Source organism: Erinaceus europaeus, chromosome 8 (genome assembly GCF_950295315.1).
Source record: "Erinaceus europaeus chromosome 8, mEriEur2.1, whole genome shotgun sequence".
Classification (NCBI taxonomy): Eukaryota; Metazoa; Chordata; class Mammalia; order Eulipotyphla; family Erinaceidae; genus Erinaceus; species Erinaceus europaeus.
The window spans coordinates 115093828-115119406 of record NC_080169.1 but is presented as its reverse complement, the minus strand read 5'-3'; the positions used below and the strand labels follow the sequence as shown (position 1 = coordinate 115119406).

Below are 25579 nucleotides of genomic sequence, written 5' to 3'. Positions count from 1 at the left end.
TGTGTGTGTGTGTGTGTGTGTGTGTGTGTGTGTGTGTGTGTCACAGTGGGATTGAGGAAGGGTAGTCCATCAGAAAGACCCTGGCTTCTGCAGCCCCCCTCCACCAATATGGGCTACATGACCTTGGGCCATTGTCTTGCTACTTTGAGCTTCAGTTATTCCTCCATCTGGAGCAGGTGGGGACAATGAGACCTGCCTCTCAGGTCTGCAGTGAGTTTAGAGGAGACACAAAGCCAAACACCTGGCCTGCGGTGAATTCCATTCCTATTCCCTCCCTCCCTCACTGCAAGGGCTGCGTCCAATACTTGCACTATCCAGGCATATTGACACTGATGACATTCACTGTTGACTTGGAATCCAAGTTGTGCTGGGGTTTCCAGCATTTTCTTTGGCAGCCCACCCACTTATCTTATTGGGAAGTTTCTCTAGAGAGAGAATGTGAATGTGTATGGGTGGGGGTGGGGGTGGTGCCAAGGTCTGTGAGTCTGGGGGACAGGTAGGGGTTCATATCCTGCCCATCACCCTATCCTGGGAGGTGTAAGTGGATTTTTGTATCTTTATATCTTTTTTTAAAAATATTTATTTATTTATCCCCTTTTGTTGTCCTTTTATTGTTTTATTGTAGTTAATGTTGTTGTTACTATTGATGTTGTCACTGTTGGATAGAACAGAGAGAGAAATGGAGAGAGATGGGGAAGACAGAGATGGGGAGAAAAAGATGGACACCTTCAGACCTGCTTCACAGTTTGTGAAGCGACTCCCTTGTAGATGGGGAGCCGGGGGCTTTAACCGGTATATCTTATTTTTTGATGTATTTATTTTTTATTGCCATCAGGGTTAGCTGGGGCTTGGTGCTGGCATGAGAAATTCACCACTCCCAGTGGCCCCCGTGGCCATTTCCTTCCCCTCCTTTTTTTTTTTTTCTTTCTATTTTATTTGATAGGACTAAGAGAAATTGAGAGGGAAGGGGAAGGTAGGGAGGGAGAAACATAGACACTTGCAGACCTGCTTCACCCATTCATGAATCATCCTGAATTATCCCTGCATCCTACCTGTAGGGGCTTGAACCCCAGTCCCTATTAATGGTAATGTGTGCACTTAACCAGGCATGCCACCACTTTAAAGTGCTGTGGTTAGGTGGTATATGCAACCTGCAGTCTAAAATATTTACACTGACTAATCTGACCCCAAAACAACAATAGCAACAATGACACACATTTTCTAACTTGTGGTTGGAAAGAGAGATTAAGAAGTCTTACATTGAGCCAGGGAGAGATCTCAGAGTTAGAGTAGTAGACCTGTATGGCTGAGTTTTCAGAGGCCCCAGGTTCAGTCTCTGGCATGGCCATATGCCAGGACTAAGTGGTGTTCTGGTTTCTCATATATCTTCTCCCTCTCCCTTCCCTCCGTCCCTCCCTCTCTCCCTCCCTCCCTTTTTTCTCCTTCTTCTTTTTCTTCACAGAGTCTTAAAAATTGATATACCTACCTATTCTGGGTTTAGCAAAAGAGGAAACTAGGAGAGTTAAGAAAAGTGAACTTCCTGTGGGGGGGAGGCAACAGGTTAAGCACACATGGAAGGAAGTGCTAGGACTGGCATAGGGAATCAGGTTCAAGCCCCCTGCCCAGGCTCCTCACCTGCAGGGGGGTCACCTCACAAGCGGTGAAGCAGGTCTGCAGGTGTCTATCTTCTCGCCCCCTCTCTTTCTTCCCCTCCTCTCTTGATTTCTTTATGTCCTGTCCAGCAACAACAACAACAAAAATAATAACAACAGCAAGGGCAACAAAAATGGCCTCCAGGAGCAGTAGATTTGTAGAGCAGGCACTGAGCCCCAACAATAACCACGGAGGCAGTGAAAGAAAGAAAGAAAGAAAGAAAGAGAAAGGAAAGAAATAAAAGAAAAGAAAAAGAAAAATGAACTTCCAGACAAAATATCTCACTTGGATTCTGCTCTGCTTTGCCAAGTGCAGGACCCAGATTTGAGCTTGGCTCTCTCTGCTTGGAAGGAAGCTTTAGTGATGTGAACTCTTTCACTCTATGCCTCTCTGCTCTATCTCTATCAAGGAGAGAGAGAGAGAGAGAGAGAGAGAGAGAGAGAGAGAGAGAGAGAGAGAGGGGAGAGGGAAAGAAAAAAGAAAAGAAAAGTTAAGTATCAGGAGGGAATGCTTGGAGAGGAGAGGAGAAGAGAGGAGAGGGGAGGGGGGAGGGGGGAGGAGGGGGGAGGGGAGGGAAGGAGGAGAGGAGGGAGAAAACCCATCTCCCAATAAAATGTGGGTGCTAGGGAGTCTTGAGGCACTCCTCTCCCTCCTGACTCTCAGGCTGCCCAGGCGTCTCTGGGAAAGGTCCCAGTGTCCCTGAGCCCAAGGCAGGCCTCTGCAGTCTGTGGGAAGCCTTCCAGTGCAGGAGCTGGCCTGGGGGCAGGGAGAGAGGCCCTGAAGGACTTTAAGCAAGGCCTCCTGGTGGGGCGGGCCTGCCTGCCTGTCACTTTAAATCGCAGGTAATTTGGGAGGAGGAAGGGAGTGTCCTCAGAGCTCCCGCTGCTCACTCCCGGGAGGAGCTCCCGGCCTGCCGCCAGGCTGCCCAGCCTGGAGTTTCCAGCCCAGCCAAGAGCAACAAACCCTGAGCACTCCCCGGTCTGGCGGGGGCCCTGGAGGTGGGAGACGGGACCTCTCCAGGGTGAGGGGCCCAGGCTGCCCCTTGGGGGGGCCTATGTGACCCGACGGCTGAGTGCAGCCCGGGTCTGGCCTTGGCCCCAGCCCTCCCAGGAGCCAGCCCTCCACTCCATGGGGTTGTCCCTGCCCAGGGAGAAAGGGCTGATTCTCTGCCTGTGGAGAAAGTTCTGGAGATGGTTCCAGAAACCAGAGTCATGGACTCAGAGCCGAGATGAACAGAACCTACTGCAGCAGAAGAGGTAAGCTTCAGCCCAGCCCCTCTGCACCCTCCCAGGCCCTGGCCCCTCACTCCTGCCCTCCCTTCCCCCCTCCCCCCCCACCCCCCACCCTGTGCAGTCCTGGACACTTCCGTCATCTGACCAGATTGTCCTTCCAGGCAGCTTCTTTGGGAGTGTTTTCATCTCAAGAGTTCTGACCAGTGGATGAGGAGGGGGCTGGCATGGAAACAGGTGTTTGCTATACTTAAGCTCCAATTCAAACATTCAGGGTTCTTACAAGCACTTCCCTCATGGTCAGGCTCCTTGCTGGGTCTTGGAAAACTCTAGGCATCATTGTACTTCCTCATCTGTCCTTAGAACAGCCTCCTTTGGAAGAAGCATATAGCATATATATGGAAATGAATGAATGAATGAATGAATGAATGAGGCAGAGAAGGAGGGACTTATCCCCCAAAGTAGAGCAAATGTGATTATGGTTGTCACTTGTAGAGTCAGCATCTACTGGATGTTAAAAATGGCCCTGGTGTGTGTGAGTGTCTGGGGGTTGGGGTCTGAGTGTAAAAACACCAAGTTGATATCCAGCCCTGGATTTTTTTTTTCTCTCTCTGAGAAAGAAGAATATGAGTGATCAAACAAAATATGTGATGTGCTCAGGACCCCTGCTCACCTCCTCTCTCCTTTGGGTTGTGGAGTCTGAGGAAGTCTGAAGTTTAAGCCTAAAAGAAATCTAGCTTGGTTGCTTCCCCAGTCCTGGGGATAAAAACAAAACAAAAGAAAACAAAAAACCTCTAAACTCTTTGGGTCCCCCCACTGGGCCCCCTCCCTTCCAGGCCACAGGTGGCTTTGAACCAGGAGCCACAGAGCAGAGCAGAGAGGAGGTAGCTTGAGGCCATTGGGGTCTAAGGTTTCTTCTCCAAATCTCATTATGGTGGCACCTCAGGAGGAAGTCTTCCCATTGGGGTTTTCCCTGGGCCCCTAAGAAGGCAGACAGTGCACCCATTCATGGGGTGGGGGAGCCCCGCAGACTTGTGTGTCTGAAGGTCTTTCTAGAACTCCAAAAGCAAAGACTAACCCATGCGGCTTGACTTTTTGGCTGGGGTTCCTGGAGCTTTCATGTCTTCTGCTCAAAGATTTTGAGCTGGGATTATACAACTTATTTTGATATTTTATATTATTATTTACCAGAGCACTGCTTAGCTCTCTCTGGCTTATGGTGGTGATTGAACTTGTGACTTAAAAGCCTCAAGTTGGAGAGTCACTTCTATCTTATGCTATCCAGATAATTATATATATATATATATATATATATATATATATATATATATATATCCTTTGATAGAGACAGAGCAGTAGGGCACTAGGCGGTGGAGTACCTGGCTAAGCACTCACATTGCAGTGCACAAGGATGCAGGTTCAAGCCCCTGGTCCCCACCTGCAGAGGGAAAGCTTCATGAGTGGTGAAGCAGGGCTGCAGTTGTCTCTTTGTCTCTCTCCCTCTCTATCTTCCCCTTCCTCTCTCAATGTCTTTCTGTCTCTACCCAATAATAAATCAATAAATAAAAATTCTTAAAAAGAGAGAGAGAGAGGCAGCAAAACAGTGTTAAAGAGACCACAGCCCCTAAGCTTCCTTCAATGCAGTAGGGGGCAGGCTTGAACCTGAGTCTTGCACTTGGCAAAGCAGTGATCCATCCGAGTGAGCTATGTCACCACCCTGACGATGATAATGTGCAGCATTGGTTGAGTTTCTGTTTCCCATCGTCTCTCACACCCGCCACCCACCTCTCTTCTCCCCCAGGCTTGGGAGAGTGGGGGCCAAGCACATGTTTGCCTGATGACATCTTGAAGGAACAGAATGGCATTGTTGTGGGAGACTCTGTCTGTCACTGGGTCTACTCATCCCTTTCCCACTCTAGGACCCTGAGGCTGGAGAGGTGGGGGTTCAGGAGGGAGAAAGAGAGGCCTCAAAGTGAGGCTCAGAGAGAATGAAGTCTCCAGCAAGGCAGGGACCCTTGATCTTCCCTTCCAGCTTTCCTGTTTGTTTGCTAGACCATCTGGAACCCTCCTCCTCTGGCCCCTTGTGCTGAGCAGTGGTGGAGCTGCTTAATGTGGTCCTACTCCATGCCTGAGCTTCCACCTGGCTCCTGGGTTTCTTCACTCTCTTCCTCCAGGACCCCAAGCACCTGGAGTGTCAATTCCCCTCTGCTTGGCACTTCCGGGAAGGACTCCGAAATGGACTGGAAGGGGGATGCTTTAGCAGTTTACCAGAGTTCCTATGAGGGGGCTGCTATAACAAGGGGAATTGTTATAGCTGTGTTATTGACCTTATTGAATTGTTATTGGCCATGTGAGTGACATCATGACTAGTAGGTGAGGCTGGGAGCCCAGGGCAGGAAGCAGCAGAGCAGTGCTGGAACCCAGGCATATACCTGGTCTCACTGAATCTCCCTCCTCCCCATAGGGGGCCAGGTTGTGGGTGCACCTACTCGAGCACACATGTTACAATGCACAAGGACCCTAGTTTGGACCCCCAGTGGTCCCTACCTGCAGGGGGGAAGTTTTGCCAGTGGTGAAGTAGTGCTGCAGGTGTCTCTCTTTTCCTTTCTCTATCTCTCCCTTCACTCTCGATTTCTGGCTATCTCTATCCAATAAACAAAAATAATAAAAAATAATTTAAAAAAAAAAAGAAGAGTATCCCCCAACCACCCATCACCAAACCAGGCTGGGAGGCTGGGCTTGTAAACAGGCTCAAATTGAGTGTGTGAGTGTGTGTGTGTGTGGGGGGGGGGATGGGGGAGGGGATCAGAATATATAACAGTAGTTCCCAGGGGGACTGTCGGTGGGACTGGGGACCACAGAGATTGACACCACCTGGCTCATGAAAAGATGTCTCTCAGAGCTGATGGCAACCCAACATTCTACTCCCCCTGCTTGTCTCTTGGGTTTTAGCTCACTGAGATCTGGACTGAATTCTCATCTCTCTTTTCTTTCTGTATCATCTCTTGCTTGACCCTGAATTGTCTAATTTCCTAGAGGTAGGAGGGGCAAGACATTAAGGGAGCCTGAATGCTGCATTCCCCCCCCCCCACACACACACACCCCACATCCCCAACACCCTGCACTCAGTCTGCAGAGCATAAACCAGGAAAAATCCCCATACACCAGGAACTGGAGTCCTTACGGCTCAGCAGGCATCTACTTGGGGTCAAGTGTGTGCAGTGTTGTAAGAACAGGCACCAATACCTGTCCTGGAAGCTTGAAGGCAGTGAGGGTGTCAGGTTTTAGTTGGTGTGTGGTGTGGTGGCAACTTACTTCCTGAGGCTGCCAGAGGGACCCTTACTTCTGATCTCCATTTCTGGCATTTTCTGCTCCTAGTACTTAGGGGCAAGGGATGTGAGGGCGGTGGTGCTGAGGGACTCTGGAGGTGTTCTCATGCTTGAGCAGAAAGCTGCATGAGGGTATGTGACTCTGGACAATGCAGCCCATCCTGTGTCCTATGCAGAGAAAACAGGCACAGGAGAAAGCACACGTGTGTGCGTGTACTTGTGCCTATGCGTGTACTTGTGGGTGTGCGTGCACTGGACAGAAATGGGCCAGTTCAAAGGCTGCCTGACTCCAAATCTGGAAGCTGTCACCTGTGTTAGGCTTTCTTCTCCCACTGTCAAAGAAAGACTGGCGGGAGTTTGTCTTTCCGGTGGCGGTGCCAGCCTCTTCCAGGCACACAGGACAGCTCTCTCTTTCCTCTGTGGTCACTGCGGGTACCCACCCCACCCCCCACCTTAAAATTCAGGAAGAGTCACAAAACTAGAAGAACCACATAATTCAGCCATGAGAGCCTGAGGCCAGGTTCTTCGTGAGGTATCCTGCCTTTTAACCCTGTGTCACCTGCTAGTGACTGAGGGGACTCTGCTGCTGCCTCAGTTTCCTTTCCTGAAGAGTGTGAGAATGATTCGAATGGTTCTGCCTATGTGGCTGGCGTGATCAACAGCTCTCTCACTGGGAGAGGGTGCTTGGGAGAGGCTGGAAAACACTTTGAGCTGATAGACTTGTCTTTATGGATAAAAACACCTTCAGGGGAGAAAGGTAGCTCCCAGTGGGAGGGCAGGGGTTGGGTAAGAACTTCCTCTGGTAGGAAACAGATCCACTGGGGAATGGGTTGGAGCCACCTGGAAAGACCCACCCAGGGGGAGCTGTGTGTAGATCTACCCAAGAAGATCCACTTGGAGTAATCTACCTGGGAGGATCCAGTTGCTGGTCATGGTGGTGGTGGGGGACCCAACTTGGGAAATTCAACTGGAAAATTTACCTGAGATAATCCACTTGGGGAGGGATCTAACTAGAGGGATCCACTTGGGGAGATCCACCTGGTGGGGAATCTGACTCAGTGATTCTACCTGGGGAATCTACCTGAAAAACTCCACCTAGGAGGAACCATCTCTAGGGATCCTCTTGGAGGATTCTACCCAGGAGGATCCAGCAGGAACCAGCCTGGGAAATCCATCTGGGGATAATCCACCCTAAGCAGAGGGGTGGGGTGAAATCCAACTGGAGGGATCCATTTGGAGAGATCCACCTGATGGGGGATTTGAGCCAGTGATTCTTCCTGGGGAATCTACCTGAAAAAAATCCACCGGGGAGGAGCCATCTCTAGGGATTCACTTGGGGGATCCATCAGAGGGACCCACTTGGAAAGATCTGCCTATGGCAGCAGGAGCTACCTAGAGAGACCCACTGTGAGGGACCCAGCTGGGAAGCACATTTCAGGCTCCCTCAATGACACTCCCCTGATGGAAAAATAGGAGCACCCACACAGTCCCTTGTGCCACTCCAACCTCTCTCAAACCCCGGATTAACAGAGAAACAGGAGCAGAGAAATGGCTGCTGGGATGGTACTTCCCAGCTCTGCCTTGTACTAGTCTGGACAAGTCATGCCAGGCCTCCAGGCCTCTTCCTCCATGCTTTACAGGAACAGACCCAATTTCCAGGGACTCTCTTGATCTAAAATTCTGAGCTGGATTCCAGACTTCTGGATCCTGCCTTGCTTTCCAGGACCAACTTAAAAAACCTTCCGTGTGCATACTGGACACAGGCTGAACACACAGGCGTGTACTCACCTGTAAGCCACAAGGAGGAGAAAGAGAACCCTCACTTGGTTGCCCAGAGAGAACCATGAAGAGGGAGATCAGTAATGTGTTTATTGTACAAAAAAAGTGCTGGTTTTTAGGCCAGGAATCCTGTGTAGGGTTTCCACAGTCTAATGCTGAACTTGACCGTTCAGTTTCACAATGAACTGTCCAGCCAAATACAACAGCTCGGATCCCAAAAACACCTTTCCTGTTGTCACAGTTCCAGGTTCACTCTCTTGTTTATCTTCTGTTAGTTGAGCCTCAGGTGCTTCAAAATCTTCACCTTTTTCTCTGCAAGAGTCTCCTTTTATTAGGCATTAAATGACTCTGGAGCAGACCCATATGGGGGAATGTCTCCTTTCTCTGAAAGTGCAGACTCCTGCTTTCCTGCTTGCAGATTGGATGCTGAATAATTAGAGCTCTAAGTCAGGGTTGCTCTGTCTTGGCATGATGGATGTGGTGGGCTGGTTAAGTCTTGGTTATGGGAGGCCGCCTGCATAAGGGCCGCATTCTGCCTCCTCTCCAGCAGCCACTAGACCTCCTGTCTCAATTGAAAAGTCCCTAAACACTGGCAAAAAAATCCCTTGGGGAAGAAGCAGGAGACATGCCTGTTTCAGAACATACTGTTCGTAAAGTAGGACTGTGAGGTATTCTACTAAATAAAGTCTGATATTTTTTCCTTCTGAAGGTATAGATTATAATTGTCTTTAGAAAAAAATTTTTTTTTGCCTCCAGAGTTATCACTGGGGCTTGGTGCCTGCACTATGAATCCACTGCTCCTGGCAACCATATATACATATATTTGATAGAACAGAGAAAAGCTTAGGGGTCGGGCAGTAGCGCAGCAGGTTAAGCGTACATGGCACAAAGCACAAGGACCGGCATAAGGATCCAGGTTTGAATCCCCAGCTCCCCACCTGCAGGGGAGTCGCTTCACAGTGAAGCAGGTCTGCAGGTGTCTATCTTTTTCTCTCCCCTCTCTGTCTTACCCTCCTCTCTCGACTTTTCTCTGTCCTATCCAACAACAAAGACAGCAATGACAACAATAATAATAACCACAGCAACGATAAGCAACAAAAGGAATAATAAAAAAAAAAAAAGAAAAGTTGAGAGAGGAGGAGAAGATAAAGAAGGAGAGAAAAAGATAACACCCACAGATCTGCTTCACTGCTTGTGAAGCGACCCCGCTGCAGGTGGAGAGCCAGGGGACTTGAACGGGGATCCTTGCACAGGTCCTTATGCTTCCTACTATGTGTGCTTAACCTGGTGTGCCACCACCCGGCCCCTTAGGCTCTAACTGTTTATGAAAATGAAGCACGCAGAGAATGTGCTCCTGAATTTATACATGCACAGTCCTCCTCAACAGCCTTACTGTCCCCTGCCTTCCTTCCTTTCCTTTTTCTCTTTTATTTTTTAAAATTTATTTATATAATTTGATAGGACAGAGAGGGAAGGAGAATAGAGAGAGGAAGAGACAGGGAGACACCTGCAGCACTGCTTCTCCACTTGTGAAGCTTTACTTCTCAGGGTGGGGGCAGAGGGCTTGAACCCAGCTCTTTGCACATCATAGCATGTGTACTTAACCAAGTATGCCACTGCCTGGCCCCTCTTTCTCTCTTTATTTATTTATTTTTTTTTGTGGAACTGAAGGCTCATACAGATGCAGTTCCACTGTTTGGGGACATAATTGTTTTTCAGTTCAGATAGAAACACAGAGAGATACAGAGGCAGAGAGAGAAAGAGAGGAGAGAGAGAGAGAGAGAGAGAGGGAGGGAGAAGGATGGGGCAAGGTATCAGAGCTTCCCCAAGCTGAAGCTCTTTCCATGAGCTGCTAGTGTTTGAGCCTAGGTGCATGGTAAGGCACTCACACTGTGCAGTGAAAAGTCTTTGGTGCCTGAAGTTGAGCGGTAGCGCAGCAGGTTAAGCACAGGTGGCCCAAAGTGCAAGGACCGGCTTAAGGATCCCGGTTCAAGCCCCCTGGCTCCCCACCTGTAGGGGAGTCGCTTCACAGGCAGTGAAGCAGGTCTTTAGGTGTCTATCTTTCTCTCCCCCTCTCTGTCTTCCCCTCCTTTCTCCATTTTTCTCTGTCCTATCCAACAATGATTACATCAACAACTATAATAACTACAACAATAAAACAACAAGGGCAACAAAAGGGAATAAATAAATAAATATTTAAGGAAAAAGGTCATTGGTGCCTTCATTTGTCATGCAGAGTGAGCAGGAGAGAGAGGCAGCACTGGTCTACCATCTCTGGAGCTCCCCTCATGCTGTCCATGGTGCTCCCGTGTGGTACAAGGGCTCGAACTCAGGACTTTGAGCATGATGAGGCATGTGCTCTCCATGGTAAGCTATCTCCTATCCCTCACGTACGCTTTTCCCATTTGAGCCAGAGAGAATTGGGGTGGCCTCTCCCTGACTTTCTGCAGCAGAAAGGCGTCCAGCAGAGACCTGGTAATGGTGACGATTTTGCACCAGATAAGCACTTCTGTGTTGTTAGTTAAGAAACTGCTCAGCCACAAGGACCTCGGAATAAATCTGCTCCTGCACCTTGGGGCCCAAGGCGGATCTAGTGTTTTGGTGCTCAACTAGGTAAGGAAGGGTTTTTCTCTGCTGACCCCTTGTGGCCCAATGGTGCTATTGCAAACCATGGCTGCTGCTCTCAGCACCCCTCTGGGCTGGATCCTGGTGTTTGCTCAGCTGAGTGGCTTAGTCCTCCTTGAATGCTCAGCTCATTAGGAAGTTCTTCACCTAGAGTGAGGTCTGAGCAGAGTTGCTGGATAGAGCACAGGACTCTGAGAGCAATCTGCATTTCAGACAAACCATGTACCCTGGATATTGCAGAGGACATACTTTTAGTGCAAAATTAAATAAGAGAATAAATAAGAGAATATCTGAGGGCACTTGAGCTTCTGCTGGTATTTGGTGAATCTGAGCAACAGAGGGATGACAGTAAATTCCTTCACCCCCTTCACCTTCCCTCACTGGGGCAGCCTCTGGATACAAGAAGAGATACAGGAGTGATTAGATAGCTCTGTGTCTGTAGGAACTGGAGGGGACATCTTAGACTCTCCACCAACCAGACACCCTGCTTATACCTTAAGGGACAGGAGTCCAAAGTCTGTAGCTCAGTGTGTCAGAATATAGAACTTGCATACCTGGGGCCCCAGAGGTCCCAGGTTCAACCTCCAGCAGCACCTTATGCCAGTGCTGAGCAGTGCTCTGGCATCTTTCCTTTCTCTCTCTCTCTCTCTCTCTGTGTGTGTGTGTGTGTGTGTGTATTTCTCTGTCTCTCTGTCTCTGTCTCTCTCTCATTAAAATAAATTAACCAATCCTGAAGAAAAATAGGGTGTGGGGGTGTGAAATAGCTCACTGGATAGTGTATTACTTTGCCATTTGCACTATTTCAAATTCGAGTCTGGCCCCCACTACATTGAAGGAAGCTTTGTGTTGTCATTTCTTTCAGTTCCTGTCTCTGCCTTTCTGTCACTATCTAAAAAAATAAAATAAAATAAAGAAATGAAATGCCAGAGGAGAGAGTGGAATACCTCCTGTGGAATATGTGTGTGTGTGTGTGTGTGTGTGTGTGTGTGTGTGTGTGTGTGTGCGCGCGCGTAGGTGTCAGGAAATTGTGAGGATGTAGTTGAGCTTGGCAGGGCTTGACCTGAGGAGTGCGCCTACCCTGTTAGTCTCCCTCTCTACTGAGAGGTTGAGCAAGGAGGGACAGGAGTAATCCCAAAGGTGTGCCTCGTCCTATCAGACTCCCTGCCTCATAAATCACCCCGCATTCCTGATATTATGACCATTAGATAAAAAGAAAGGGGGAGATGTCAGGTAATTGTGACGAGCCTCACAAAGCATCCTGCATTCCTGATACTATGGCATATCTACATAATCATTGTTTTGCCTGAGAGATCCCCACCCGTTCCATTCCTTTGATCTATCTTCTTTCTACCCTCAAGACTCTCCTTCCCTGCAGGGTATCATTAATCCTACCAGTTAAAATCCTTGCAACAGTTGCTAAGAAAGTTCCTGCCTTTCCATTCCTCTTTTGTCTTTCTCCACCCCTTTCCTAGCCATTTCCATTTCTGACTTGCCACTTCCAGGTCTACCTTTTAAAAGCATTGGCTCTCTGATCAATAAAGACATTGCATTCCCACTCTGCCATGAGCTCATGAGTCCTCTCTCCCGCATCACTGAGTATGTAGCAGCCTAGGCTGGCTCAAGTCCAATTCTCACCAACTCAGAGAGTACGCGCCTGGGAAGAGGCACCCCCATGCTAGCCCAGCATGTAGGTGTGTGTGAGGGTGTAATGCGCAGACTCTAAAATATCCAGAGCAATGTGGTTTGCACAAATTGTTGAAAACTGATGGTGACGTGGGCACTGTGTTTGGGCAGCTGTGTTGGCACATCAAACATGATTTTTCAATTCAGTTGTTTCTTTGCCCAAGGTTGGCTCAGGGGCAGCTGAGGGAGGTGGGGAAGAATCATGAGGCTAAGCTATCCTGCACTGCTGCTCCCCCCCTCATTCTCCTGGAGGTGGTAACAGCCCCCATACCAGGCATGTTCCTAGGCATCCTGGGCACAGAGTAGGTGACAGAGGGTGGTGGAGTAGAAGCCAGATTCAGGGTACAGGCATGGGAGGAACAGTGTGGTCAAGGTTGGTGAGCTGAAGGGTCAACAGGCCTGGTAGAAGCAGAGTGTGGGAAAATCTTGCATAGAGACACAGAAGGACTTCCTGGAGTGATTCTTTCACTTAAGGAGTGAGGCTTTATACCTATGTGATCCCACTGCTCTAAGAAGACTCTACTACCTCCCCTTCCTTGTAAAATTACAGATAGGAGGCTAGGGAGACAGCATATTGGCTCTGCAAAAGGACTTCCATGCCTGAGATTCTGAAGTCCCAAGTTCAGTCCCCAGCACCGCCATAAGCCAGAGCTGAGCAGTGCTTTGATATCTATCTACTTCTTTGTATGTTTCTCATCCAAAAATTAAAATTTTGAAAATAAGTAAATAAAGCTCCATGAAGCTTCCCCTGGTCCCATGCAGGTTGTCCCCCTGTGTGGTGCCACGGGCTTGAACTCGGGTCCTAGCACAATACAAAATGTGAGAGTTGCCCATTGGGTTTTGTAAGCTGTGTCTGAACTTCCCATGCAGACAAACTGTCCAGGGAGCATGAAGAAGAATGGATAAGGGAAATGGAGAAGGAAACTGGTTTAGAGATTCTCCTTTCCTGATGATAATGGGCTCAAGGATGAGGACAGAGTTGAATGAGGGTTTGTTGGGACAAAGAAGTAGAGATGAACTGAAGAGAGGGTTTTAGGTGCAGAATATGTCTGGCAGCTGCCTAGGTGGGGAACAAGGGCTTCTCCTGGTCCTCACTCACCCCTGGCTCTTAGATTCTCAGCCATCACTTCTTCCTGTGAGATCCTCTCTTCATCTATCTTTCTGTCCATCCCACTATTACCCATACAGAGATTAAAATGATTACTTCATTCTCTCCTAAGAAAGATCAACTGACTCTAGACCAGAGAAAGAGAAAGAGATGAAAGGGGTCTTCTGCACTGCAGAACCTCCCCCACCAGGGTTATTACTGGAGCTTCATGCCAGCACTACATATCCAAGGCTCTTGATGGCCATTTTTGCTCCCCCTTCTTTATACTTGATAGGGCAAAGAGAAATGGAGAGGGTGGGGAGATAGAAAGGAAGAGAGAAGGTGTCAGGCGGTGGCACACCATGTTAAGCACACATAGTATGAAGTACAAGGACCCATGCAAGGATCCCAGTTCAAGCCCCCAGCTTCCCACTTGCAGGGGGGATGATTCACAAGTCTTGCTCTTTCTGCCTCTCCCTCGATTTCTCTCTGTCCCATCCAATGAAAAAAATGGTGGAAAATGGCTGCCAGGATTCATAGTGCCTACAGAGCCCCAGCAATAGCCCTGGAGGAAAAAAAGAAAGAAAGAAAGAAAGAAAGAAAGAAAGAAAGAAAGAAAGAAAGAAAGAAAGAAAGAAAGGAAGGCAGGCAGGCAGGCACCTGCAGAGTTTCACAAACTTGTAGCATCCTTCCTGCAGGTGAGGAGCAGGAGGCTCAAACCTGCGTCCTTGCACATGGTAATAATATATGCACTTAACCAAGTGTGCCTTTTCTTTAAAAATAAAAATACAGACTTGGATGTCCTCATAGAAATAAAGAAACAGGGAGAGACTGGAATCCGAGGGTCCAGGGAAAGAAAGGGCTCCCTACTGCTAGTGGGTTAGGCCCTAGGCTGAGACGGGGAAAGAGGGTGGGGGTGTCAGAGGGCTTGGTGAATGTGTCTAGGCTAAAGGAAGGGCACCCAGATCTCAGCATACCTGCCTACTATGTCCACATGCACAGATATGAGGGTGAAGTCCTGGGTCCAGGAAAACAGTGTTTATCTGGGAAGATGATCTGAGGAGACTTCACAGGAGATTAAGGCTGGGTTGTCGCAGAGGTCAGCAGGTCAAGAGTATTTCACTCCTCCACTCTAAGCCCCTTGTGCCCTGGCAGTGCCATCCCAGCTGTCCAGGGAAGGAGGGCAAAAAAAAGCATTGCTGTGAATAACCCACTGTTCAGATCAAAGCATTCAGGCAACACTTTGGAGCCTGAGTCCCTGGCATGGGCTGCGTGGAGAGCTCACTGCTCCTGCAGTTCATCCTCTGGTGTGTGATGGAGATAGGACAGGCCACACTGGGGCTTGCTCCCTCCCTCAGCAACTTCTAATCTGCTTCCTTCTCAGGATCTGGGAGTCTCCACTCCTGCTGGCTGCCAAGGAGAACGATGTGCAAGCACTTCACAAGCTGCTCAAGTATGACACCTGCCAGGTACATCAGAGAGGTGAGGCGGGGCCCTCAAGGCCCAGGACTGCTGCTGCCTTCCTCCCTCCAAGTCCCCAAGCTCCCTCTGCCCCCTGGAAACCATGTCACACTTGTTTTGGTGACACCAGGTGCCATGGGGGAGACAGCTCTGCATATCGCAGCCCTTTATGACAACCTGGAGACAGCCATGGTACTCATGGAGGTGGCCCCGGAGCTGGTGTTTGAGCCCATGATGTCCGAGCTGTATGAGGGTGAGGGCCCCGGGGTCATCGTGTGGGCTACTCAGTCAGGCTCTGGGTAGATAATCTGGTGATACCATGGAAAGCCATAGAACACACCCTCCCTTCAGTCAGCCTCACTCCATGCCTCTTCCTACTCTTCCTCTTCCTCATCCTTTTCAGATTTCCTTATCTGGATCAATAGCTCATCCTGTTAGAGCACCAACTTACATGACTGAGGCCCCAGGTTTGATGCTTGGCACCACCTGATGCCACAGCTGAGCCATGCTCTGATTCCCTCCCTCCCTCCCTCCCTCCCTCCCTCCCTCCCTCCCTCCCTTCCTTCCTTCCTTCAATTCTTTTTTCTTTTTTTCTTTCATAGTAAATAAATAAATATTGTTGATTCATTATGAGAGAGAGAGAATGAGGGAGGACTAGAGCTCTGTTCAGCTCTGGCCTGTAGTGGTTTTGGTGGTTAAACCTGGAATTTCTGGGACCTCAAAAATGAAAATTCTTCTTCTCTTAATCCTCCTCCTTCTTCTCCTTTATCTTCTCCTTCTTCTTTTTAATATACTATCTATCATCTATCTCTTGGGTAGAGACAAAGAAAATTGAGAAGGGGGAATAAGAGAAATGAGACACCCACAGCACTGCTTCACTGCTCATGAAGCTCCCTCCATCCCAGCTAGTGGGGCCTGGGGATTTGAACCTGGGCCCTTGCCCACTGTAATATGTGCACTCTACTGGTTGTGCCACCAGCAGTTCCCAAACACAGAAGTTCTATTCTCTACCAGACTGAACTATCTCTCTGACCTCTTCCATCTCCCTTCTGTCTCATCTCTCCCTTCTCTGGACCCCCTGAAATGGGTGACTTGAAGAGCAGAAAGTGAGTTAGCAGCTAACTCCCAGGGAGCTCTGCCCACTGCCCCATCCCACACCTATGAATACCCCCTGGCAGCTCCAGTATAAAGAACCTTGTGGGGATGTGGGAGGGCCTCCTGCTGGGTGCTGGGAACAGATTGTGACTGAGGATCTTTCTGGGCCAGGTCAGACTGCCCTGCACATAGCCATCGTGAACCAGAACGTGAACCTGGTGCGGGCCCTGCTCACCCGCGGGGCCAGCGTCTCTGCCAGGGCCACGGGCACCGCCTTCCGCCGCAGCCCCCAGAACCTCATCTACTTCGGTGAGAGGCAGGCCTGAGGGGGTGCTGGGACTCAGTTCTTCCAGGAATGAAGACCAAGGTCCAGTCCCCCTCTTCTGCCTCTCTACACTGCCTCTGTTATTTTTTCCCAATGTATTTTAATTTTAATTTTAATGTATGAGAGAGAGAGAGAAAGCCCAGAGCCCTGCTCAGCTCTGATCTGGTGGTGCTGGGGATTGAACCTGGGACCTTGGAGCTTTAGACATGAAGGCCTTTTGCAGAACTATGATGCTGTTTCTCTAGCCCTCTGCCTCGGGTTCTGATGGCAAATGCCCCTAAGCCCAGAGCTGAATTGTGGGAGGAGAAGGAGGTGACGGGTCAGGGGGCACCCACCACCCTGAGGTCTCCCACCACCAAGGAGCCTCTGTGTCCCCAGGGGAGCACCCCTTGTCCTTTGCGGCCTGCGTGGGCAACGAGGAGATCGTGAGGCTGCTCATCGAGCACGGAGCTGACATCCGGGCCCAGGACTCTCTGGGTAAGAACTGGGTCAGCCTCTCTGCCCACCCCTGACCTTGCCCCCAGACAGGGAGCTCAGCTTGGCAGCCAAGTGACCTCCTGTGCACCACCCCCCTCCCCAGGGAACACTGTGCTGCACATCCTCATCCTCCAGCCCAATAAGACTTTCGCCTGCCAGATGTACAACCTGCTGCTGAGCTACGATGGGCTGGGGGACAGCCTGCGCTCCCTGGACCAGGTGCCCAACCTCCAGGGCCTGACCCCCTTCAAGCTGGCCGGCGTGGAGGGCAACACGGTGGTGAGAGGCAGCCCTACTCTGTGCTCTTCAGAGAGTGACTCTGATTCCTCCTCTTCCTTCTCCTCTTCCTCCTTCTCCTCCTCTTCCTCCTTTTCTTCCCCCTGGCACCTCTGTCCCTTCAAGGAACTAGCTGTGAAGGATCTTCCCCATAATGAGGTTCTATGAGCTGATATAAATAAAATCCCTTCTTCTCTGCTCTTGTCACCCACAGCCCTTTTCTTTCTTTAAGACTTTTCTAAAAAACAATGTTATCTTTATTATTTATTTATTGGATAGAGACAGCCAGAAATCAAGAGGGAAGGGTGATTGTCAGGGAGAGAGATAAGAGAGACATCTGTAATACTGCTTCACCACGTGTAAAGCTTTCCCCCTGCAAGTGGGCACCGGGGTCTTGAACCTGGGTCCTTAAGCATTGTAACATGAGCACTCAACTAGGTTGTGCCACCACCCAGACCCCACATCCCTTTTCTTAGCTGCTTCCTTTCCCCTTAAAGTGTAGACTCAAGAGAGAATTAAGGCCCCACCCTGGGGTGCTTTGTGATGACCCCCAGTGTCCTTCACGTTCTTCCTAAGTTTTCCAGAGAGATAGGGGAAAGGAGAAGATCCTAGAAGGTCACAATGGGGAAACGGATCCCTTTCATCCATAAGTCTGTGTCCACAGAGTGGCATGAAGCCCCTCTTGCCCAGGCTTCTGTCCTCCTGACAAGTTGTCCCTTGGCACTCTGTGACCCTCCCTGTCTTGCTTGACCCCCCACCCCCATCTCAGTGTTACCTGCTCCCCCAGATGTTCCAGCACATGATGCAGAAGAGGAAGCACATCCAGTGGACCTACGGGCCGCTGACCTCCACCCTCTACGACCTCACCGAGATTGACTCCTCTGGGGACGGGCACGAGCAGTCCTTGCTAGAGCTGATTGTCACCACCAAGAAGCGAGAGGTAGGAGGGCTTCTTGGGTGCCAAGAGCATCCAGGGAAGGGGAACAGACAAATGGTGGCCAGCAGGGTCTCTGAGCCTCCTGCTCTGTTCTCCTTCTCGTTCCAGGCCCGCCAGATCCTGGACCAGACGCCTGTGAAGGAGCTTGTGACCCTCAAGTGGAAGCAGTACGGGCGGCCCTATTTCTGCCTGCTGGGTGCCATCTACCTGTTCTACATTGTCTGCTTCACCATGTGCTGTGTCTACCGGCCACTGAAACCCAGGACCAGCAACCACACCGGACCCCGGGACAATACCTTGTTACAGCAGAAGCTGCTCCAGGTGACCCTCTGGGGCAGTGGGGAGCAGGGGGCAGGATGCAGCCCTTGGGCTGCACTGTTAGGACTGCAGTCCCTTCCTTTCTATCTTCTTCCCTTCCTTCTTTGCTTCCTTTCTTGCCAGTCCCTGTTCAGGGTGCCATTTGCTGGTCTAGCTTCGTGGGCAGGAGACAGACGACCAGGGACTCATGGCTGAGCTGAGAATGCAGTTCAATCTTTATTGAGGAGCTGGGATGCAAGGATGCAGTCCAACAATCTAATCTCTTCTAATCTCTCTTCATTAGAAAGCTCTGTCTTTTATGTCTCCTGAGGCGGAAGTGTCAGGAAGAGGAAATACATAGGATAGGGGGTGGGGAGAAGGAAAATAGCGCACGAACCAGTGGGGATTAAACCAGTGAAAACAATGATTATGTAAATAGACCACAACGTCAAGCAATGCAACAGAGGGGTCTTAGAAGCAGAATTTAGAAGCATACCAACATTTCCCCCTTTCTTTTTAACTAATGGCCATAGTATCAGGAGTGTGGGGTGAACAGAAACCTATATCATACAGGCATTTTCAAAAGAATTGGCACAAGACATGGAGGAACAAGTAAGAGAGCAGCAAGAACCAGTGTGATGCCAAGGGGAGGCCTGAAGGGGCGTTTCCTGCCTCAAAGGGCAGTGCTTAGCAGGCAAAAGGACACTTCCTGCCTCTGGGGGCATCACTTGCCTCTGGGGTGTTTCATGCTTCAAAGGGCATTTCCTGCCTCTGTAGGCAGGACTTAGTAAGGAGGGGAGTTTTCCTACCTCTGGGGGCAGGGCCTGTAGGTGAGGGGCCGTTGCCTATAGAGTCCCAAGGCAGATGGCTATAAAGTCCATGGACTGCTGCTGTCAGTCTTTGAGAACCCAGCAGCATAAAGGGAAACTACTGTAAAGTTGTGTAAAGTGTCCAAGAGGTGTACCAGTAAGTCCAATAGAAGTGTCAGTCCAAAGCAGATGACCACAGAAGAAATGCCAGGGGATGAGAGGCTGCATGTCTGCCTAGATGGGGAAGGTCAACCACTGTAATTATACTTTTCTGTAGAGAGTGAGCTTTGCAGTCTGTGAATCTGTTTCTTCAGGTCGTTCCAGGTCACATCATTGGTTTCTGGCGGGGGGGTGGGGCTGCTGTAGTCGTGCCATCTTGTAGGCAATGTCAGAGAACAGGGGTGCAAATGGATTTCCGGGGGTTCCATTTGAGCAGATGCTTTTTCATATGAAGACTTGACAACTGTAATTCACTTACTTGTCAAACAAAACTTGTAGCAGATTAGAAGTTTACTATAATTGATAACTCCATTATAATTGGAAGTCCTTTCTAGTATGATTTTAAGGTTGTTTTAACAATTTAAACTCAATAAAATGTGGAAAGGTAAACAGAAGAACCATGGTTAGAAGCCTCAAGCATGAGAATCATTAGCATAATCATTGCACTATCTACCCTGCCCATAACTCATACAGTTTTCAGGATTAAATGTTTCAGATTTATATCAAAAAAAATCAAAAGAGGAAAAAACAGTTTTTTGGATTGTTTCTGGATGTCTCTAGAAATCATGGCTGCATCCAGAATTTTTTTTTAAGTTAATGTCATACAAAAATTCAGTCATTCAAATCACTCTCTTACGAAACACAACTGAAAGCAGACAGCAAACTTAAGATATTCCAAGAGAACAACGAGGGGGGAATCGAGAGAAAAGCCGTAGGCAGCTTTTGCTTCTTTCACCTCGAACCAGATTATCCAGATCTCACCATGTAGCATCACGAGTCCCTGGAGGGCATCTTAGTCCAAAAAGCTCCTCGAAATTCCATTTAGGGTGCTTCTGACTGTTCCTGCAAGATTGCTGCAAGCACCCATTTAAAAAATGTCTTCCCATCGAAGAAAGAATCGAATCAGGAGGGTAGAACTAACCACATTTCTCCATTCTTGGGGACTGCCAGGGTACTGGAGAATGCTCTTCAAGTTAGAGTATTTTTCAATGGTCCTGCCTTTACTTTCTTTCTTTCCCTTTTTCTTTCTCTCTTTTTAAAAAGATTTTATTAATGAGAAATATAGGAAGAGAGAGAAGGAACCAACATCACTCTGGCACTTGTGCTGCTAGGGATTGAACTCAGGACTTCATGCTTAAGAGTCCAATACTTTATCCATTACCCCACCTTTTGGACCACCCTTCACTTCCTTTCCAAGTCACTCCTACATCTGTTGCTATTTTTGGGTGTCTTTCCTTTTTTCCTCTTCTCCCTCAGATAAGAGAAACCGTGCCAGGCTTCTTGTGGTGTTTTCCTGATTCCCCTCATTGCTGGTATAAAAACAAGATTCCTGGTGGCAAACACTTTGGGATGTGAGTTCCTGTCCTACTACCCAGCCCACATCTCCAAGACCATGGCACACTCAGCCTGCATCCCACAGAAACTAGGGTGCACCCCAAGAGCAAGAGTTTGAGCCAGCCCAAGCCCAGCAGGCTGAGGGCACACTGTTAAGCTGGTAACAACCCAGGGGACACCGGATACCCAGGACATGGAACCCCTCAGTGCTCTGATGTCTCCCCTCATCTCCCCCTCCCAGGAAGCCTACGTGACCCCCCAGGATGATCTGAGGCTGGTGGGAGAGCTGATGTCAGTGGTGGGAGCCTTGATCATCCTGTTTGTGGAGGTGGGGTATGGACAGGCGTTGGGAGGGGGGAGGCTGGCTACCCCCTGGATTTAGCCTGAGCATGTGCCTGCCAACATCCTTGTGTATCCCTGACCTCTCTAGATTCCAGATATCTTCAGGGTGGGCGTCTCTCGCTTTTTTGGACACACCATCCTCGGGGGCCCATTCCATGTCCTCATGTGAGTCTTTTCTCATTTTCTTCCCTGCCAAGGATGGGGTGTGACTTGGTGTACTGAGATGAGTCTGTGGGTGGGTATACCATGTGGGTTACATTCTCACTCCCAGGTCCCCCAGGACTCCACAGCCCCTCTCACCCTCCTCCCTTCTGGCTCTCTCCCCAGCATCACCTACGCCTGCATGGTCTTGGTGACCATGGTGATGCGTCTCACCAACACTGATGGGGAGGTGGTACCCATGTCCTTCGCCCTGGTGCTGGGCTGGTGCAACGTCATGTACTTTGCCCGAGGATTCCAGATGCTGGGCCCCTTCACCATCATGATCCAGAAGGTCCGTGCCTCCCCCCTCCCCACCAGTTTCCCACATTGCCTGGAGGGAAAGAAACCTTAAAGGTTGCTGAAAATACTTCCATGAAGTAAAGAAGAGAGTTTTACTTGGCAAAGCACATTGGGTCCCTGGGGTATTCCTCTCCACCGTCTTCTCCTTCATCTTTTCCTTCCAATGCTTTAGATGCTTAGAGACCACTCTTAGCTCACAGAGGTCACCAAGACTGACCCGGCCTTTTGTCAGGATTCTTTATAGAGGGTGCAGCTGTAGGAGGCCCAGACTTGCTAGAGGCTGGGAGGGGCAGTGGCTCCAGGCATCACTGGAAATATTCTTCCTCCTCCAGATGATTTTTGGTGACTTGATGCGATTCTGCTGGCTGATGGCTGTGGTTATCCTGGGCTTTGCCTCAGGTAAGTCAATCATCTATCTGGGATGGGGTTATGGTGGGCAGAGAGTTGAAGGCACTGAGGTGGGCTCAGGATATACTTGGGGATGGTGAAAGAGGAGGCAGAAGCCAGAGGGAACTATCTTGAAGGTGGCATGCACTTCAAGACAGAGAGGAAGCTGGGAGTGTCCAGGAGGAGGTGGCTCTGGGGATTAGAAAAATAGGCCATTGCATTAAATAAATAAATAAAAACTTAGGGGCCAGGAGATATCCCAGTGGTCATGTACAGGACTTGCATATGTAAGATTTGAGGTCCAACTCACTGGCACCACATGATTGGTATTTTGGTATCTCTCTTGGAAATAAAGAAGTAAATCTTTAAAGGGGGAAGAGGCCTGGGTGGTGCCACACCTGGTTGAGTGCACATGTTCCAATGCTCAATGTCCTGGGTTCAAGCTCCCAGTCCCTGCCTGCAGGGGGCAAGCTTCAGGATCAGTGAAGCAATGCTGCAGGTGTCTATCTCTATCTCTTCCCCTCTCCTCTCTATCTCTATGCCTATAGCCAATAAGTAAATAAATTATTTTTAGAAAGAGAAAGGTTGAGGAGAATATGGGGAGATAGCATAATGAGACTGTAAAGGATGTTCATTCCTGAAGGTCTATAATCCCTGGTTCAATCCCCTGCACTGCCATAATCCAGAACCAAGCAAACTCACTGTACCTCTCTCTTACTCTGTCCCTCATTAAAAAAAAAAAAAAAGAGGAAACATAGAAAGCCAACTGGTGGAGAGAGGGAGGGCCAGAAGAGTGATATAACAGGCAAGGAGACGGAGATGGTCCAGCCAGGATGCAGTTGCCATGGTAACTCTCACCCCCTTGGGTGGAGCAGCGTTCTATATCATCTTCCAGACGGAGGACCCCGACGAGCTGGGCCACTTCTATGACTACCCCATGGCCCTGTTCAGCACCTTTGAGCTCTTCCTCACCATCATCGACGGCCCTGCCAACTATGAAGTGGACCTGCCCTTCATGTACAGCATCACCTACGCAGCCTTTGCCATCATCGCCACACTGCTCATGCTCAACCTCCTGATTGCCATGATGGGCGACACCCACTGGCGGGTGGCTCACGAGCGGGATGAGCTCTGGCGGGCTCAGGTGGGCCCCCTGGAGGTTGGGAGGGTTGGTGCATGCAGCTGCCTTCCTTCCCAGCTCAAACAGCAGCAGTGTACTTTGACCCCAAGAGGTTTTGACACAGAAAGTCAATTGATTTAAAGTGTCAGAAAGGTGCTAAACTATCAGTATAACTGACCAGTGCTCACACACACACACACACACACACACACACACACACACAAACACACACTTTCCTCATAAATTTAAGCCTCCACTTTTTCTAGGTTAGCCAGCAAGGCAGAAATCAACAAGACATAAAGCTAATGGTGTCTGAAAGGACAGTGGGCGGATATGGTGACTGAAGGCAAAAAACAGGAGTATCAGCTCTCTCTGGCAAGCTCTTAAGACTGCCAAATTGACCCCAAAACACATCGCACATTAAAAACTGCCACAAGAACCTTCTGGAGAAGCAGAAGCTGACTTCCATCAGTGCAGGATGATGAATTCAAAAGAGCATTTAATGAACTAAAAAAATAATAATCTCATTGAAATAAAAATACAAGTGTCCCCTCCCCCCACATACACACACATACTCACACTGAGTAGTATTGATCTGTGCTGTTTGGACAGGGAAGTTAAAAAAAATGTTGGTCACAGTTGTCTATGTAGGAAAATATGCTTCCCATAAATGTGTGTGGATAGTAGATTCCTCCATATCTTCTCCATTTCTCTCTCTCTCTCTCCTTCTTTCAAACACACACACACACACACACACACACAGAGCTCTTTTTGTGCATAATTCTATCACTCCTGGTGACCTTCTCTTTTTGATAGTTGGAGATAGAGAGGCACAGAGAGACACAAGAGGAGACACCTGCAGCCCTGCTCCACTACACCCCCCCCCACACACACACAGATGAAGATCAGGGGCTTAAACCCAGGTTGTCATGTGCTCAGTCCTACTGTCTGCCTTTATCAGTGACATACAGACCCTCTATCTGTAGGATTTAAATGCCCCATAGCTTTGAAGAGATTCTTTTTCTATTTGCTTTGCTATCCTTCCTGTTCATGCAGTGAAGTCTCTCCACCCCTGCGTACTTCCTGGTATCCCAGCATTCACATGGGTGCAGTTCTTGATTTTGTTTCTGGAATCCTGTTCAGTCTTTGCTCACCTCCTTACCCCCACCCCCACACACATACACACACACACATACACACACACACACACACACACACACACACATACACACACACACACACACACACACACACACACACACACACACACACACACACACGTCAACCAAGTTGACACCCCTCTCTCTCCAGCTTCAGGGTGTGGTCATCTGCTACCTCTGAGAAGCTTGTTTGCTAACTACCACTCAACCAGTCCCTTTGCTTATCAACCTCTCCTCTCTCCTCACCCTTCTTCTGGATCTCAACCTGCCTGCCTCTGACGTCCTGCTCTGTCCCTTCACAGGTGGTGGCCACCACAGTGATGCTGGAGAGGAAACTGCCACGCTGCCTCTGGCCTCGCTCGGGCATCTGTGGGCGAGATTATGGCCTGGGGGACCGCTGGTTCCTTCGGTGAGTGGGGGGGGGGGCTGTCACAGGCTGAAGCTGCACTGAGGGAGGGAGACCCCTTAGGATTTGGGGGTGCTCTGAAAGCATTCAGAGTCAATGACTGAATGTAGTATGTGGCTCCTGGAGGCCTGGCCACTGGGAGTAGGTAATGGAAGACCAGGACACCTCAGTACTATCCTGGGACTGCCCCCACCCCAGGCCACCCCGGTCTGTGGTGCTCCTCAAGGCCTCTGTGCTCCACAGGGTGGAAGACAGGCAGGACCTCAACCGTCAGCGGATCCAGCGCTATGCCCAGGCTTTCCACAACCCAGTCTCCGAGGACTTGGACAAAGATGCCGAGAAGGCACTGCTGGCGCCCGCCCCGGGCACCCACCTGTCCCTGCCCACACCCTCCGTGTCCCGAAGCACCTCACGTAGTAGCACCAACTGGGAAAGGCTCCGGCAAGGGACCTTGAGGAGGGAGCTGTGGGGCGTGGTGAACCGGGCCCACGAGGACTGGGAGGCCTGGGAGTACCAGATCTGAGGGTCAGGGTCAGCTTCTTCTGGGAGCACCAGGATGAGCAACCCCCCCCCCCCCAACACCTTCTGTGTGTCCCCACAGGGGTCTGGGGGAAAGGACTCCAAAGAACACACAGCTGGGGGAGCAGGGGTAACTGCAGCCCAGCTCTACTTGGACTGCAAAGCCAGGCACCCCACAGCCCAAGCCCCTCCTATAGGAAGCGGCCTGCAGGCTCAGGGGCTGACTGGCTCAATTTCAAGTTCATGTTCACTGCACTGTCAGAGCAAAGCACTTTACACACTGAGTTTGCCTCCTCCTCTTTGGGCAATTGGTCCCTGCCCTGTGTCACAGTGGGAAGGGGACACGGCTCTTCCCCAGGGTGCTTAAGAAGGACAGTCGTGGGTGGAGGCTTGTGGAAAGGAGGCAAATAAATAGAAGGTGGGGCTGTGCCATTTTGGGGGTGAGGTGAAGTCGGGCAGGAGGATGTGTGCCGCCTTTCACCTTCCAATAAAGTCACTGCCTGCTCTACCCTGTGTGCCTTCTGCTCT

At 49.8% G+C, this 25579-nt stretch overlaps 1 protein-coding gene and 1 long non-coding RNA gene across 7 annotated transcripts; one reads left to right on the top strand and one right to left on the bottom strand.

The window, feature by feature from the left end:
• The first annotated feature begins 2519 nt into the window (after window positions 1-2519).
• Window positions 2520-25559, top strand: TRPV6 (transient receptor potential cation channel subfamily V member 6). Of its 6 annotated transcripts, XM_007522306.3 has the most exons (15): window positions 2520-2909; window positions 14770-14867; window positions 14977-15099; window positions 16113-16250; window positions 16645-16743; window positions 16847-17022; window positions 17807-17959; window positions 18065-18277; window positions 20858-20944; window positions 21047-21123; window positions 21286-21451; window positions 21792-21858; window positions 22722-22990; window positions 24429-24535; window positions 24776-25559. In XM_007522306.3, the coding sequence occupies exons 1-15, from the start codon at window positions 2782-2784 to the stop codon at window positions 25053-25055; spliced, it is 2181 nt and encodes a 726-aa protein (XP_007522368.1). In that variant the 5' UTR covers window positions 2520-2781; the 3' UTR covers window positions 25056-25559. The 6 variants fall into 6 exon arrangements, with proteins under 6 accessions (XP_007522368.1, XP_060052722.1, XP_060052723.1 ...); XM_060196739.1 differs by lacking the exon at window positions 14977-15099 and having other exon boundaries at window positions 2635-2909; XM_060196740.1 differs by lacking the exon at window positions 16113-16250 and having other exon boundaries at window positions 2635-2909.
• Window positions 18467-22674, bottom strand: LOC132539949 (uncharacterized). Its single transcript, XR_009551248.1, has 2 exons — window positions 22245-22674; window positions 18467-22038 (listed from the first exon to the last, which is right to left on the bottom strand). It is a non-coding gene; the product is annotated as an uncharacterized LOC132539949 (long non-coding RNA).
• Window positions 25560-25579: the final 20 nt, after the last annotated feature.